The sequence below is a fragment of the Pimephales promelas genome, chromosome 15 (assembly GCF_988280905.1).
Source record: "Pimephales promelas chromosome 15, fPimPro1.hap1.1, whole genome shotgun sequence".
In the NCBI taxonomy this organism is placed as follows: domain Eukaryota; kingdom Metazoa; phylum Chordata; class Actinopteri; order Cypriniformes; family Leuciscidae; genus Pimephales; species Pimephales promelas.
The window spans coordinates 31,329,410-31,344,175 of record NC_142783.1 but is presented as its reverse complement, the minus strand read 5'-3'; the positions used below and the strand labels follow the sequence as shown (position 1 = coordinate 31,344,175).

The window sequence follows — 14,766 nt, the reverse complement described above, 5'->3', positions numbered from 1 at the left end:
AACCAGTGAAACGCATGACTCTTGTGAGCGATGACTTATAAGTGAAACAAAAGGTGGCGTTTTTAATATAAAGTGGTCCAAAACTGTTTGGACAGTCACACTTAAGAAGGTTTTCATTGGATTTCATTGCATTAATAATTTTTTTTTTTTTTTTTTGAGTTGTTGTTTAAGCTAAGATTTTACCTACTTTTTATCAACATTTGTGAGATTCAGTCAGCCGAACAGTTAATTGATCTCAGGAAAATAGTGTTCTGTGACGATGTATTATGTTGAATATCAAAGTCTGTTTGTTAATGTGAAGAACACATTCATGTTTTTAGATTTGTGGAGTAAAAGTTTTTATTTTGAAGTAAAAAGATAAAATTAGATCCTTGGGATAAATGGATATAATTGTGGGATTTTACTGTTTATTAACTTTAATAATTAGAATTAATGAAGTTATTATTCAGTATTTCCATGAATTTACATTTCAGACATCTTCAAATTAATTAAAGACAATTCAATTTGCATTCATTGTGTTGTTATTATGACATATCTTCAATTAAAATATGGGGAAGTAATAATGTAAATATTCATATGCCTGTATATAAGTCATAGAATAATTTTACCTTTCAGTAAAACCTTGTTTGATTCCGCTTTTTTTTAGTGAACTAAATTGAAATGGATCAATTTTAAATAGTTGATTTAGTATTTTACATTAATTATACTTTAACTCATTGTAAAAGTCATTTATACATTCTGTAAAAGTTTATCCAGCGGATTTATCCAAGTTTATCCAGGGGTTAACTCCAGAAGTGGAATAATTTTACATTTTGAATAATTTTGCAATAATTTTAACAGTGAATAATGTAACATTTTGTGCTTAAGCATCTTTTATTTCCTATAATAACACATTGGCTGATGCATCATAATCCTGCACATGCTACATTTATATATAAATATGTTACAATTTAAAAATTTAAATTTTAAAAAATGCACACTTTTCTTAAGGGGGGGGGGGGGGGGCATCTTCCCCCATGATGACTATATATATTTATATATTGAATATCTATTTCTGAAATGTTTTGCTCAAAGTGTGTTTGTTCTATTTCACACTTAACACGCATAAAAACCCTACATATTTCCTTGAGCAGATAACACATTTAAAATGAGTGCCATTCATACACAAATAATAGAGAAAACATTTTTTATTTGTATTTTATATATATATTTCAAATGACATCAATGCATATTTACGTTTGCCTGACAAATATTTCTTGGGGCCGCTGTATATTTAATTGAATTCTATTTAAGTCTTCTTTTGGGTCTAGGGAAATCTAGAGAATAAATAAGGTATGCACATCAAAAAAAATGTAAAAGCTAGGGGAATCTAAGGCCAAATATTTGCATTACAGTGCTACAATTTATAATTTTGAAATATGAAACGTGGAAAAGGGGACAAAACAGCAGTGTTACAAAATGTAAACGTTAAACAAGCACGTGGCTGAACAATGCAGTGTCACGTAGGACTGCATTTGATGTATTTCAATTTGGAGATTAACGGCAACTCGCGACCAACAGGCAAAATGGCGAGACAAATGAAATGGGTAATGAGGCTACATGAGGCAATCCAGCAGACTGGCCCGGCAGCCATAGCTGTGACTATGCCGTTTAAAGAAACAGTCAAACGGTAATCACGCAGCCGTGAATCATAAGCCTTAGGTAAGCTATGTAATGCTGGTAAGACGGTGAGCTGTGTTTTATTGGTGCAGAAAGAAATCCCTCACACCATTCAGAGAAAGAATCACAACAGTAATACCATTAACTTGCACCAGGGATCTCCAAATGCCATTTAATTGCCAATAGCAGGCCTATTGTTTGGTGCGGGTAAACACAGACTTGGCAAGAGGGGGGTTCAAGTTGAAGGAGTGTCAGACTCTGGGCGTCTGGCGACCAGTGGCCCCTTCTCCCAGTCCCTGAAACACCAAGAGGAATTTATACACGCACACACACACTAGCATAGCCCCCTCATCTCCACCTAAGCTCCAGAGTAACTAGCTTAACTAAAGTCTTCAGAGACGGTAAATTGGGGCAAAGTCTTCTCTTCCTCTTCTTAATACCAGATTTGTTCGACAATGTGATTTGAGGCTTGTCTATTCAAGGCCTTTTTGGCTTGAGGCTCAAGGCCATTTTACCCCACTCATATTATAGGCCCATTTGTGTGGATTTGTGCGTCTGTGCGCTTGTTTTATGGAGGTGTTATGTTTATAATTGTGAGTTTTTATTTTCGCTGTGCATTGCGAACGCGAAGCAGGGTAGCAGGTGGCCGTAATGTTGTTATTTAGCCGTCTCAGTTTCTCTTTTATGAATTTCTCTTTTATGCCCAACAATGGTTTCGGCGAAAGTGGTGAATGTTTATGCCTTTCTGTTTATGCGGTAAATACGTGTCTTTAGGGTTTTGTTCACTGTTCTCTGACAGGCTTGTTCTAAGAGAGCCGTGATTGGCTGCGAGCGCCGTGCAGTATGTGTGTGTGCTGCGGCTCACAGGAAACTCTATTGTCCGCAACTAGAGTCTGGCCAATGAACAGCCATCAGCAGTCCTCACCGCTGATTGAGTTTGACAGCGCTTCAGGAGGAGGCAAGCAAAACGTTTTTTTGGCCTTTCATTTGAAAATAAAAAGATTTTTTTTTCTATTTTTTTTTTAGAGGCCTCTTTTCTTACCTCACTCACCCCTCCTTTCCCAGCACCCTCTGTTCTTCTGTTGTGACCAGGATGGAAAGTGGGATTTAGAAAGGACAAACCATCAACCCTATGAAGAAACTCAAAATAGTCCAAGTCATTAACGGTCGTTGATGTAGTTCAAGCGTTGTTGTCATGTAATTCTGATTGTCAACTATATATTATATGCTTTTTCTTTGAACTCCAACCCTGCTGAAAAGACCCGTATAGCTGGTCACCAGCATATGTTGTGTTATGGATGCTGGTCCCTTTGCAAGGCCACTTTGGGCAGCCAGCATCACCAATAAGTGTTGAAGTGTGAACAATGAACATTCATTGCAATGTTGGTCCACCATTTAGACCAGCATCAAAACTAACAAGTTCAAGTCGACCTGTATCAGCATAAACATGCATGCTGGTTAAGTTTAGTTTATTTATATAGCACTGTTAAAACACAACCAAGGTTGAACCAAAGTGCTTCACATAGAAATTTTATTTTAAGGACTCACATTGACCAATAAATAGACAACATATAAAATATCACATCCAACCATTAAAGTAAATGCACTTTCAACAAATTCTTAAACAATATCAGCGATTTCGCAGACCTGATAGATAGCGGGAGCTCCTTCCACTGTCTCGGCCCGGTCGGCTTTATGTAGGCGATTTGTTCTTGGCACTATAAGTAGTTTATGATTCTCTGAGCATAATGTTCTAGAAGGGTTGAATGGTGTTAAAAGGTTTGCCAAATATGGTGGAGCCTGTTTATTTAATGATTTATATACAAATAGTAGAAAATAATCATGATTTTAACGGTAAAAAATGCTACTGTGCAAAACTGTTAATTGGTTAACAGAAAGTTTCCGTACTATATACGGTAAATAACTGTGATACTGTAAAATACCGTTAAATTTACAGTGTATAATTTACAGTGAAAAACCGTAAATTGACATTCCCACAATTCCCTGTGTGACATATTTTATGTATTTTTGTTAAAATAATTATGGTTCCTCATAGTTTTCTTGTTTTTTTTTCTAATCAGTTATGTACATTAGGGTTTTATGTTACATTTAATGTTGTTAGATTAATGTTTATTGCATTTTTTTCATTTCATGTGTGTTACCATGATGGTGTTTAATGTTTGTGTGAATGACACTGTGCAGCTTCTTTAAATAAATGTTAACTTTCTTATGGAAGACTGCTTGTGATGAGCTTTAATTGCACATGTGACTCATCACTGCTGTGATGATTATTGGTTGTCAGTGTATTACAATAATCAATTATTCAATAATTCAAAAGGTTGGTAAATCCACATTTCATCAGAAAATTAAATAATTTTTATTTTTACTGTAATTTTTAAGTCTGTAAAACCATTAACGTTTCTACCGTATTTTTAACGGTAAAGTTCTAGCAACCACAGCTGCCATTTTTTACCGTAAAAAATACGGTTTTATTTTTTACAGTGTAAGCCAGTTTAGAGACGGTAGTACAGGAGTAATTGATTCGTGTTTCATTGCGCTCATCAAAAACCTCGCCGCGGGATTTTGCATCGATTGTAATCGAGACAAAGATGCCACAATACAGAGAGTTACAGAAGTCCAGTCATGATAAAATAAAGGATTACTCTTTCGAAATCTTTATTTGATAAAAATGGTTTTGTTTTTGCTAATTAACGCAGATTATAAAAACAAGCTCGAACCACGGAATTAATTTGCTTGTCCATTTTTAGGTTATTGTCAATTAAAATGCCTAAATTTCAGTTGTTTTCCAGTTAAATTTTTCAGTAGGGAACGTAGTCAAAGACTGAGCCGTTATAATTCATTCTTACTTTACTGTATATGCAAGACTCACCATACTATCGTCATCAAAGATATTATGTTCAGTGTTATGAAGGAAGAAAACCATCATTTTAATTCCTCAAAAATATTTTACAATTCATTTATTCTACAATATCTTAATTTCCATCAATGTAGTAAAAAAATAGTAACTAAAATACAGGAAAAAAAGACATTAAAAATGTAAATTGGAATCCAATTTACAGAAAATGAATGAAAGAAAGAGGGGGGGGGGGGGGTCTTGCTAAAAACAAAAACATTTTCAATTTCAGTATTCACGATACAGAACAGTTGATGAGAACATGTCTGAATCACACGTGTGTTGACTACAACACACACAGAATGAAACCCACAGCGCTGTGTGATTTACTTCCAGTTTCAGTATGATTCAGGCAGGCGAGGTCCCCAGTGCCCCACGCTCCTTATTTCATGCAAATGACTGTCATTTAGAATCCAGTGTATTTCTCGTGGCAGCACATTGCCTAATCAATGTGAAGAGCCGTGTAAAAAAAAACATTGGATCTTTGTAATAGTTGTTTTTGACCGAGTCAAGTGTGGCTGCTAGAAGTAATCTTAACCTGAGATTCAATTATGAGTGCCTGGCTAAGCAAAAGCAGAAGCAGAAGGAAGTCTTGATCGAAACGGAGGTCTGTGTGTGTGTGTGTGTGTGCGGATGTCATAGGTGCTGAAATACAAAAGGCATCTTCCACCTGGGCTCCACAGCTCAGTGTCAGAACATGTGCACTGAACACTAGGCCATGGCTCAGATGATAAAAACAAAAGGTTACACTTTATTTTAAGGTGTCCATATGCAGTGAAATTATACATTTCAGTATCAAGTAATAATTAGGGCTGTCAAACAAATAATCGGGATTAATCATATCCAAAATAAAAGTTTATGTTTACATAATATATGGGGGATGTGGGTGCACTGTGTATAATTATTTTATATATATATACACACATGCATGTATATTTAGGAAAAAAAAAATTATTTATATATAAATTTTATATATATATATATATATATATATATATATATAAATTATACATAAATCTATATACAGTAAATACATGAAAATATTTCTTAAATATACACAAGCATGTGTGTGTATTTATATATATAAAATAATTATATACAGTGCACCCACATATATTATGTAAACACAAACTTTTATTTTGGATGCGATTAATCGTTTGACAGCCCTAGTAATAATAAACGATATGTCCTCAGTATAGGGTTAGAATTAGGGTGGACAATTTTTATGTAATATTATATTATTTATTACAGTAAATGAATTAAGAACATTGATAATTGTTAGATTATCCATGCACATTTCCATGTGCCCTCGTAATGTTTCATCAAAATAACTTCCCTCCCTCATCTCTTCTATTTTCTGATGCGTTTATTGGCGTGAGGGCGGGACAATCTGTCACTCACATGAGATCACAGTAATAGCAAACCACAACCATCCAATCGATTCTCAATGTACAAAATGTTACTCCCTAAATCGTTTCCTTGTTCGTGAAGCCGTTTCACTCTGATATGTTACAATAGAGAAGAAAAGACTATTGCAACTTCTGTTTCATGTCACTTTAATGATGTTTCTAATCTGTGAACACCGCCATACCTATTTAGCATAAATAACTTCAGTGCTTAGGATTTTTAAGAACTGGTGTTACTGCTGTATTTTTAGTCTCGTCAATAGTTAAATATTTATTTGCTATGTTTCCTTTTTTGCAGTGGCGACACAAGAAGAAGTCTGCTGGCATCAGGACTCGGGTGACAATTCAGTCGGGTGGTGTCAGATGGCCTTGATCGTGCATGGGTTACGAAAGCGGTATGTGGCAAATTTTAGCTCAAAATCTCATTGTCACCTTTTTAATAACAAGCTCCCTTGTCTGTTTACCAAATGCAGTGTTTGGAAAAAACAGAATAGCCCGGAAAGGGAGGGTGATTGAGGAACATCCATGACACCGTTCTAACACGCTCGCTCCGGAAATTCATATTTATTGTGTTTGCTAGCTGCTAGGCATGGTTAGGCATAGATCATTCAGACCCATTAGGGAATCATTACATCCATGGCCTTCGTTATATGCGCAGATTTGTCAATCTAAAAAAATTCTGCATAATGCATAGTGTCAATTAGGATCATCAGCAATGCAACAAATGAGTACACTTCTAATTTCAGCACATCAGAAGAGGTTCAAACCCTTGAGACAAAATGACTTTGAGCTGATCTTTTCTAAAGAGAGAGAGAGAGGCGAGGAGATGGGTTGCAATAGAGGAGAGATTGGTGAAAGGACAGCATGAACTGAATAAACATGCTATGAAGTGGATCTTCCTGTCTTTCCCAAGGACATTCAGAGTCTCTCTCTCTCTCCACTTCTTTCTCTTTTTCCTCCTTTCTCATTCTTCCTGAAATACGCCAGTGAGCTAATGACAGCCGCATAAATACAAAAAAGGCAATTTAGCTTCTTCTTGTAAAACTTCTTTGAAAATAAAGGAATTTTAATTATGCTGCACAATGAAAAAGAAGAAAAAAAAAGAAGGGGGAGGAGAGAAGAGAGAGAGAAAACACTCACGCACAGTAAACAAAGCTGAAACAATTATCTTCTGGTGACCAGTGTGTGTTTTTAGAACACTCATTTAATCTTTTATTTACTGCGGAGTGAGCGAGGGAGGGAGGAAACATGCATGTTTGAGAGTGGGAGTGAGAGAGAGGAACTGAGAGATAGGAGGGGAGGGGTGAGAGAGAGGCTGGGGTGAAAAGAACAAGATAACACGCAAACATTTTGCATATCCTCGCCCTAATAAGTATTTTATGAGGCAAATCATTCAGCTTGTGTTGTGTGTGAAAGGTTGTCATTTGTTGTTGAAGGCTGACATTCAAACAACTGGTAACCACTCATCAGTGCATGTTAATGGGTTGACATTGAATAACTGCAATGGCCTTGGAAATAACATGGTGCAAAGTCTATCAGTTTGGCTCCCCAACTGGACCGAATTGTTGAACTGGTAAAAAAAAAGTGACGCATTAAGTGAACACTGAAGTTGTTTTTGGGTGCTTTCACACTTGGTTCGATTGAGTTCCCCCTGTCCTCTGCCAACATGACATCATGACTTTTGCGAAAACATACACGCCACTTTCGAGTCAAGTGGCGTGTTATCTCTACGCATTTTGAGCTATCCGCATGTATGCGTGTATGTCTACGCCATTAACGTCCGAGTGATTCCGCGTGTCTGTACACGCCGTCAAATGTCCGCGCAAAATGTAGATCTACATCTAGGGAGCGATTTTTAATTTTTTAAAAATTTTTTAAAATTTTTTTTTCCCTACATGGTAAGGGAACAGTCATAAATGCCATTAACCCCAGGGACGGTTAGGTTTAGGGACGGGGTTGAGGTAAGTCATATATTTATATATACAGTAATAACGTTAAGTCAACGGCGTTCATAAACACGCTGAAAAGCGATTATGCGTCTTGATAGCACGCCAAAAATGGAAATACGAATTGGCGTGTCATACACGCGCTACTTCATGAGATCAGTCTGCCTCTGCTGGAATCATACCTGGATTTCTTTGGTCAGAACCATGGTATCTTGCATCAAACCAGCAACTGTTTGTCCCTGTTGCTAGTTTATGACAATGATGGAAAAGGCAGGAAAGAATGGATAGTATTGCTTGCCACACGTTTGTACTTTTTTAATGTTTGGTTTTGTTTTCAAAGTATCAACACAAAACAGCACTTGTGTCTGTCTGCCGCAAATGCGCAGCAAAGGTTCTCACCCCCATGTCATCCAAGATGTCCATGTCTTTCTTTCTTCAATCGAAAAGAAATTAAGGTTTTTGATGAAAACATTCCAGCATTTTTCTCCATATAATGGACTTCAGTGGGAACCAAACAGTTCAAGGTCCAAAAGACAGTTTCAGTTCAAACTGCAAACTGTTCAAAGGGCTTTAAACGATTCCAGACGATGAATAAGGGTCTTATCAAGCGAAACGATCGCTCATTTAAAAAAATAATAACAAAGTTTAAGTTTTATAAGCTCAGTTCTGTGATGCGCGTTTGTGACTCTCCTGTTCGAACTCGTTCATCAAAATGAACAAATCTTTTCCCGAGTCAATTCGTTCATTTGGTTCGTTGAATGAACCAAATCCCAACCCCCATAGATGTAAAAAGATCAAATGTGTGGCTAGGCTTGATGCCAACACCGCGCGTGCAATATTTCCGACAAGATAATTGCTGACAAAACCGGCCATACGACAAATCTGATGAAGCACTTGAAAGTACACAGAATAACTTAAACTTAGGAATTGAAAGTTGCGCCGTCTTTGATGGCGTCTTAAAGGACACTTGCCTCACAGACATGAGAAACAGGCCTATAGAAAGCTTGAAATGTCTTTTAAACAAATAGTCTGATTAAGTATTAAACACATGAAAGGTGCATTTCCCTCTATAGGCGCAAGCGCTTATTCACTATACTACAGAGATGGAGTATATATTCTATGTCAATATCTGAATTTTGTTTATGATAGCAAACAAACCTACCCAGCAGCAGTGAGTTGGGATGTTTGCTAACAATATACAGATGCAAATTTCAAACTTCTTATACCCCTCAGTGAAGAATGAAAAATAACTTTTCCACAGGTATATCAGGGCCTTTAGTTTCCCAGCAAAAAATGTAGCATTGGTGGTCATCAGCATAACAACAGAGGATGATGGTATGCAGGTGCCCTCACAGGTATCAAAGCTAACATTACTTTCTTGGTCAAACAAGAAAGACTATGCTAGGCAACCACCTACACTGGCTCAGCTTTGCTGGTAAATAGTATGGCTATGCCTGTTCACCAGCCAGACCAAGGTTCTTAACTTGCAAGACTTCTCTGTCAACAAGTTACACCAAAGAGAACAAGACTTTGGTGGTAAACAGTATAGCTGTGCTGGTCCGTCATCTACAGCAGCAGCAGCAGGTTCCAGTGAACTACAATCCGATGCTCAGTTTAAAGGGTTAGTTCACCCAAAAATGAAAATTAAGTCATTAATTACTCACCCCCATGCTGTACCAACCCCGTAAGACCTTCGTTCGTCTTCGGAACATAAATGAAGATATTTTTGATTAAATTTGAGAGCTGTATAACTACCACATTGGCTCCTAAGGGACTGCCTCTTGACGGCCCAGAAAGTCAATGAAGAAAATGTTTAAATATTCCAAGTGACTACCGTGGCTCAACTATATGTTTATCAAGCGACGAGAATACTTTTTGTGCGAAAAAACAAACAAAAATAACGAGTTTATTCGACTATTCCTTTTCTTCCTTGTAGGCCAGAAACGAGACTTCCTTAGATTTCCACGACGCATGCGCGAGAATTGCGATCTGAAGTAGTGCAGAGCGGCTCTGAAGTAGTGTAAGCAGATCGCAAATCTCGCGCATGCGTCGTGGAAATCTAAGGAAGTCTCGTTTCTGGCCTACAAGGAAGAAAAGAAATAGTCGAATAAACTCGTTATTTTTGTTTGTTTTTTCGCACAAAAAGTATTCTCGTCGCTTGATAAACATATAGTTGAGCCACGGTAGTCACTTGGGATATTTAAACATTTTCTTCATTGACTTTCTGGGCCGTCAAGAGGCAGTCCCTTAGGAGCCAATGTGTTAGTTATACAGCTCTCAAATTTAATAAAAAATATCTTAATTTGTGTTCCGAAGACGAACGAAGGTCTTACGGGGTTGGTACAGCATGGGGGTGAGTAATTAATGACTTAATTTTCATTTTTGGGTGAACTAACCCTTTAAATGATGCTATAACAACAAACCATTGGAATCACTAAATCTGTCTTTTCTGTTCCTTTCTTTTGGATATTGGTTCAAATATATTGGATTGGTAAAATATAATTGACGTGAGTCTCATTGTACTTACAGAACACGCTGCACTTCCAGTCCAGCACAAATACAGTGCGAACAAGCTGCAATGGTGTGGAAGTGATGTGAGAGGCACTCAAAAGGCTATTACGCGTGTAGGCCGCCACTGAATGACATATGGTGATTAAACTAAGTGGATGTCCAGCGGGAGACCGGTGTATAAGAAACTTAATTAAAGCTATCACTGTCAACTGCCAAACGAGCTTATTGACACGTCGGCCTGTGCCGCCACACCGGTTCACGTAGATCTTTATCGGTCTTTACTCAAAGCTTTCCTGGCTGGCGTCTGCTGGTTTCTCTTTTAGGGTGTTAAATACGGAGCAAGGTGTCAGTGTTGTCCTTCTTGTGCCCCTTTCACCAACTTACGTGTGTGTTCGTTCATTGTGATTGGTGGGCCAAGATAGCAGAGAGGGGCCACAAAGCTCCATTTGCAATGAGCAGGAGAAGGAGAGGTGAGGGAGAAAATTCCATAGGATTAATTTTCTTCAAGGCGCCCCCACACCCCCTCTTGCCATCCCTAGCCACCCCCGACCGTAACTTCAGCTGTGCAGCCCGGTGTTAAAAGGCCCAGAGGAATACCGTCTTTGTCATCCTGTCGATTTGGGAGGAAGAATAAGAGAAGTTTAATCCCCATTGTCCGTGGGTCTGGTCGGGAGGGGTGTTGGCGGCTGTAAGATGATCCAACCAGCCTCGCTAATCCCCCCATACCCAATGGAACCTCCCCCCCCCCCCCACACACCTCAACAATGGCACAGTCCTAACTGGGAGTCAGACCCCAATGTGCACATTCTAAAGAGGAAAATGAAGTGAAGTAAAAAGTTGCCACAACAGAGAGAATGAAGTGCGGGATGGAAGGACAGAGGGCGGAGAAGGCTAAAGGAGGTGTGGGTGGCAGAATACCTTGTGTCCCTCGGAAAGCTGTTGTTGCTCTTTTGTGGGCTCCTTGGCAACAGGGTATGCCGTGAGAGTCCCTCGAAACCTTAGTATTCATCTCTAAAACGAGACTCCAGAACAAGGGCAAAGAAGGGGCCTTCCTCAAGAACTAAGAAACACCCTGAATTATGAAAAAGTAATCTTTCAACACATTCTCATCCCAAGACGTCATCTAACTGACGCTTTTGACCATACGTCAACATCCGACGTTTTAGGGAACCCTTTAACGTCAGTTAGATGACGATTCTAGGGCGTCATCGAACTGACGCTAAAGCTAAAGTGGGTAGGTTTAGGTCTGGGGTAGGGTTAGGATTAGATAGCGTCATCTAACTGACGTTAAAGGGTACCCTAAAACGTTGGATGTTGATGTATGGTCAAAAGCGTCAATTAGATGACGTCTTGGGATGAGAACGGGCTTAGAGTCTTTACCTCAATTACAATTAGAGAGGACATTACAACAGTTACTGTCATGTTCACTAGTATTAGTATCTTTAGAGTTGGAAGATCTAGGCAAAAAATGTCCTGAAGGTCAACATGGAGAAGGTTAATACAATTACAACTAAATGTCCAGGATTTGCCAAGACCAAATGTTATAGTTGAAGATCGTATTATTGAAGAGCCCAAGCACTAATTTGACGGAAGGGGTGTTTCCCCCTAATGTCAATCAAAGATGCACGTAAAGCGCATGCTTGCATTTCTGTGGTTCTCTATGCAGTGATTGGAAAAGGTCGGAAGACGAGGGTAAGCCAGAATACTTGTTTAACGGGCAAAGAAACGAACATGGGAGATTTGAGACCAGAAGACAGACAAAGAGTCTGGGGGGGGGGGAACTTGGATGACTCTGTAGACCTTCAGGGTAAATATGATGTTATTGCCTAGTAGGGACTCCATCACTTTGAACACAGGGTATCCAAACTCTGATGAGGTAGAGGTACAGTTGAGATTGATGAGGCACTGTGAGGGTAGGGTTAGCAAAAGAGAGAGTAAAAGAGACAGAGAAAGGGAAAGAGCCAGGAGACAGCCGTTTAAAATTCAGTTTCCTGGGAGTGAAGAGGCTAATCCTGCCTCCGTAATTCCCTGCAGCAGAAGCAAACCCCCATCCATCCTTCCCTCCCTCCCCATCATCATCACTTCTCTCCTCTCTCACTGACTCTACCCTATCTCTTTATTCCTCTGTCTCTAACATTCTCTCTCGCCGTCTTTCTCACTGTCTCACTATTTCTCCGCTTAATCTCTCGCCGTCTCTCTCCCTCTTTCCCCCATCTCTCACTTTCTCCCTCTCTCTTTCTCTCTCTGAGTGACAGTACAATGCCCAGACCCTCACATGCTTATCTAACTCTAGCAGATGGTCGACTTGGATCAATGCACACATGCCACGATCAATGGCTGCGATAAAAAGCGGCGGGGATGGTACTTGTTCCCCCTCTCTTTTTCTCTCCCCATTTCCCTCCCTTCATGCCCACCGTGCTGCCCGGCCGATTGTCTCTCCCGTTTTCCACATCTGCATCTGGACCAGCACCCAGTGAGGGGAGGCCTTGCAGAACAGGGTGCTTCCAGTCCTTAGGGGCTGCCTGCTGCTATCGCCTGCTGACTTTTGTCCTCTAGTATTTCTCTCACCCCTTTCGTCCTGACTGAGCCCAATTCCCAATTCACTACCAGAGTTGGAGTCATCATGAGATTGCTGTTCTACATCTTCGCTCCCATCTCTTTTACACCTGCCCACCTGCCTTTGCAGCTGTATTTGTTTATAACACAAGTTGCAGGCATCCATGACATGTTCTCAGAAATGTGTTGAACTTTCTAGGTGATCGTCGAGCTCCCCTACAAAACCTATTAACCTAACTTTACATATACCCCACACTGCATGGCCCCACCTTCTCTATCTGGAAAATCTGACCTGCTTCTGTTATTCTCCACACATCCAGAATTTACCATTTTAAATGTTGATTGTAACATCATTGGACCAGTAAACAAAACTTGTTTGTAAAACAAGCTATATAAAAATACACCAAGAATTCTCGACGTTGAGCGTAAAGATGCTGGCATTAAACAAAACAGTCCTCTAAAAAGTGCGGCCTACCCATCAATCTCTGGCCACATACAACGTGTTCAGCACCTAAGAAACAAAACCAAACACCCATTTTTGAATGCAATACACACGAAGAGCATACTTATTCTTCTAGATTAAAAAAAGTGACATTGGTTGCCCTCATTTATAGTCTCAAGGGCTTCTAATAACATCAATCCTTTGAGCACGCTTCCAAATTCAGAGTCACAAGTTGCCTTTACTTTCAACTTTTAAAGCACACTGTTCAAAGTTTACCAGCATAAGCTGCCTCCTCTCCTCTTATGGAGATTTTTAATTGGGCATTGGTGATGTAATGTGCCTCATAATAAGCCCATTAAGCTGTCTTTTTCTCTCTCTGTATAGATAGAGAGCGTTGTGGCAGCGTGGACACCTCTGCTATTTATACTGCTCAAATCCTCATGAATATTTACACTGAACAGCGATGGCAAAGAGAGTAGGCAGGCACCCTGACAAATAGCTCTCATGGGGAGGATTTCACTCTTCCAGGAGACACACTAGCTCTGGAACTTATATTTTCGATCGGGAATGCATGCACCTCTCCACATGGTTTGGATACTTGCAGCAAAAGCAATTAATTCTTCCATTACACTCTACTAACTAGGACGCCAAACGTAATGCATTAGTTTGACTAATTTTCCCCTTGAGGAAATCTATCTGTATATGCATCTATCTCATATGTGGGCCCGGGTGAGACTCAAATCACATTTTTGAAGTCTTGATGACTTGACTTGTTAAATATTAGAATACTTGAGACTTCACTTTGATTTTGCTGCAATTACTTATTACTTGGACTTGAGCTGATGACTCAAGACAAGTCATTTTTCAGAGAAAACATGCAGAAATCTTCGACCTAGATGCTCTTTTGATGGGCACATGCTAATTTTTTTTCTTGGTAAAGCATCAAATGTGTGTGCAGGAAAAAAAGCTTGGTCTGTGTCATTGAAAACAGTCTAGTGACAAAATCCAGACATTTCAATCTTCTATCAATAATTATCAATATCAAACCATTACTGTCTGTCTACAGTAAATCAGCTTGATGAGGTGTTGGCTATACACATTCACATTAAATCTGATTTACATTCGGAAAGGTTTTGTTAAGGCCTACAAACTTTTATTACATGTGAGTGAGTGAGGTGAACTTTCTAGACAAGCAAATTATTTATGTGATTAGGAATTACTTCAGCATCATGCATACTGCCTACTTGGAGAAGTGAGCGCTGTCATACCATTCAGTTGGCCAAAAGCCTTGTTAAGGCTGTGTAAACTTATTTAATATGGATTAGAAGTTGA

At 39.1% G+C, this 14,766-nt stretch overlaps 1 protein-coding gene across 1 annotated transcript in view; it reads left to right on the top strand.

Annotated features, from left to right (window-relative positions):
• The window catches only part of ap5m1 (adaptor related protein complex 5 subunit mu 1), a 119,419-nt gene that overhangs the window by 50,486 nt on the left and 54,167 nt on the right, over positions 1 to 14,766 (top strand). Inside the window, exon 2 of the mRNA XM_039666785.2 lies at positions 6,278 to 6,374. Within this exon, the coding sequence (XP_039522719.2) occupies positions 6,343 to 6,374 (32 nt within the window). The 5' untranslated portion in view covers positions 6,278 to 6,342. The remainder of the gene's footprint in view (positions 1 to 6,277; positions 6,375 to 14,766) is intronic.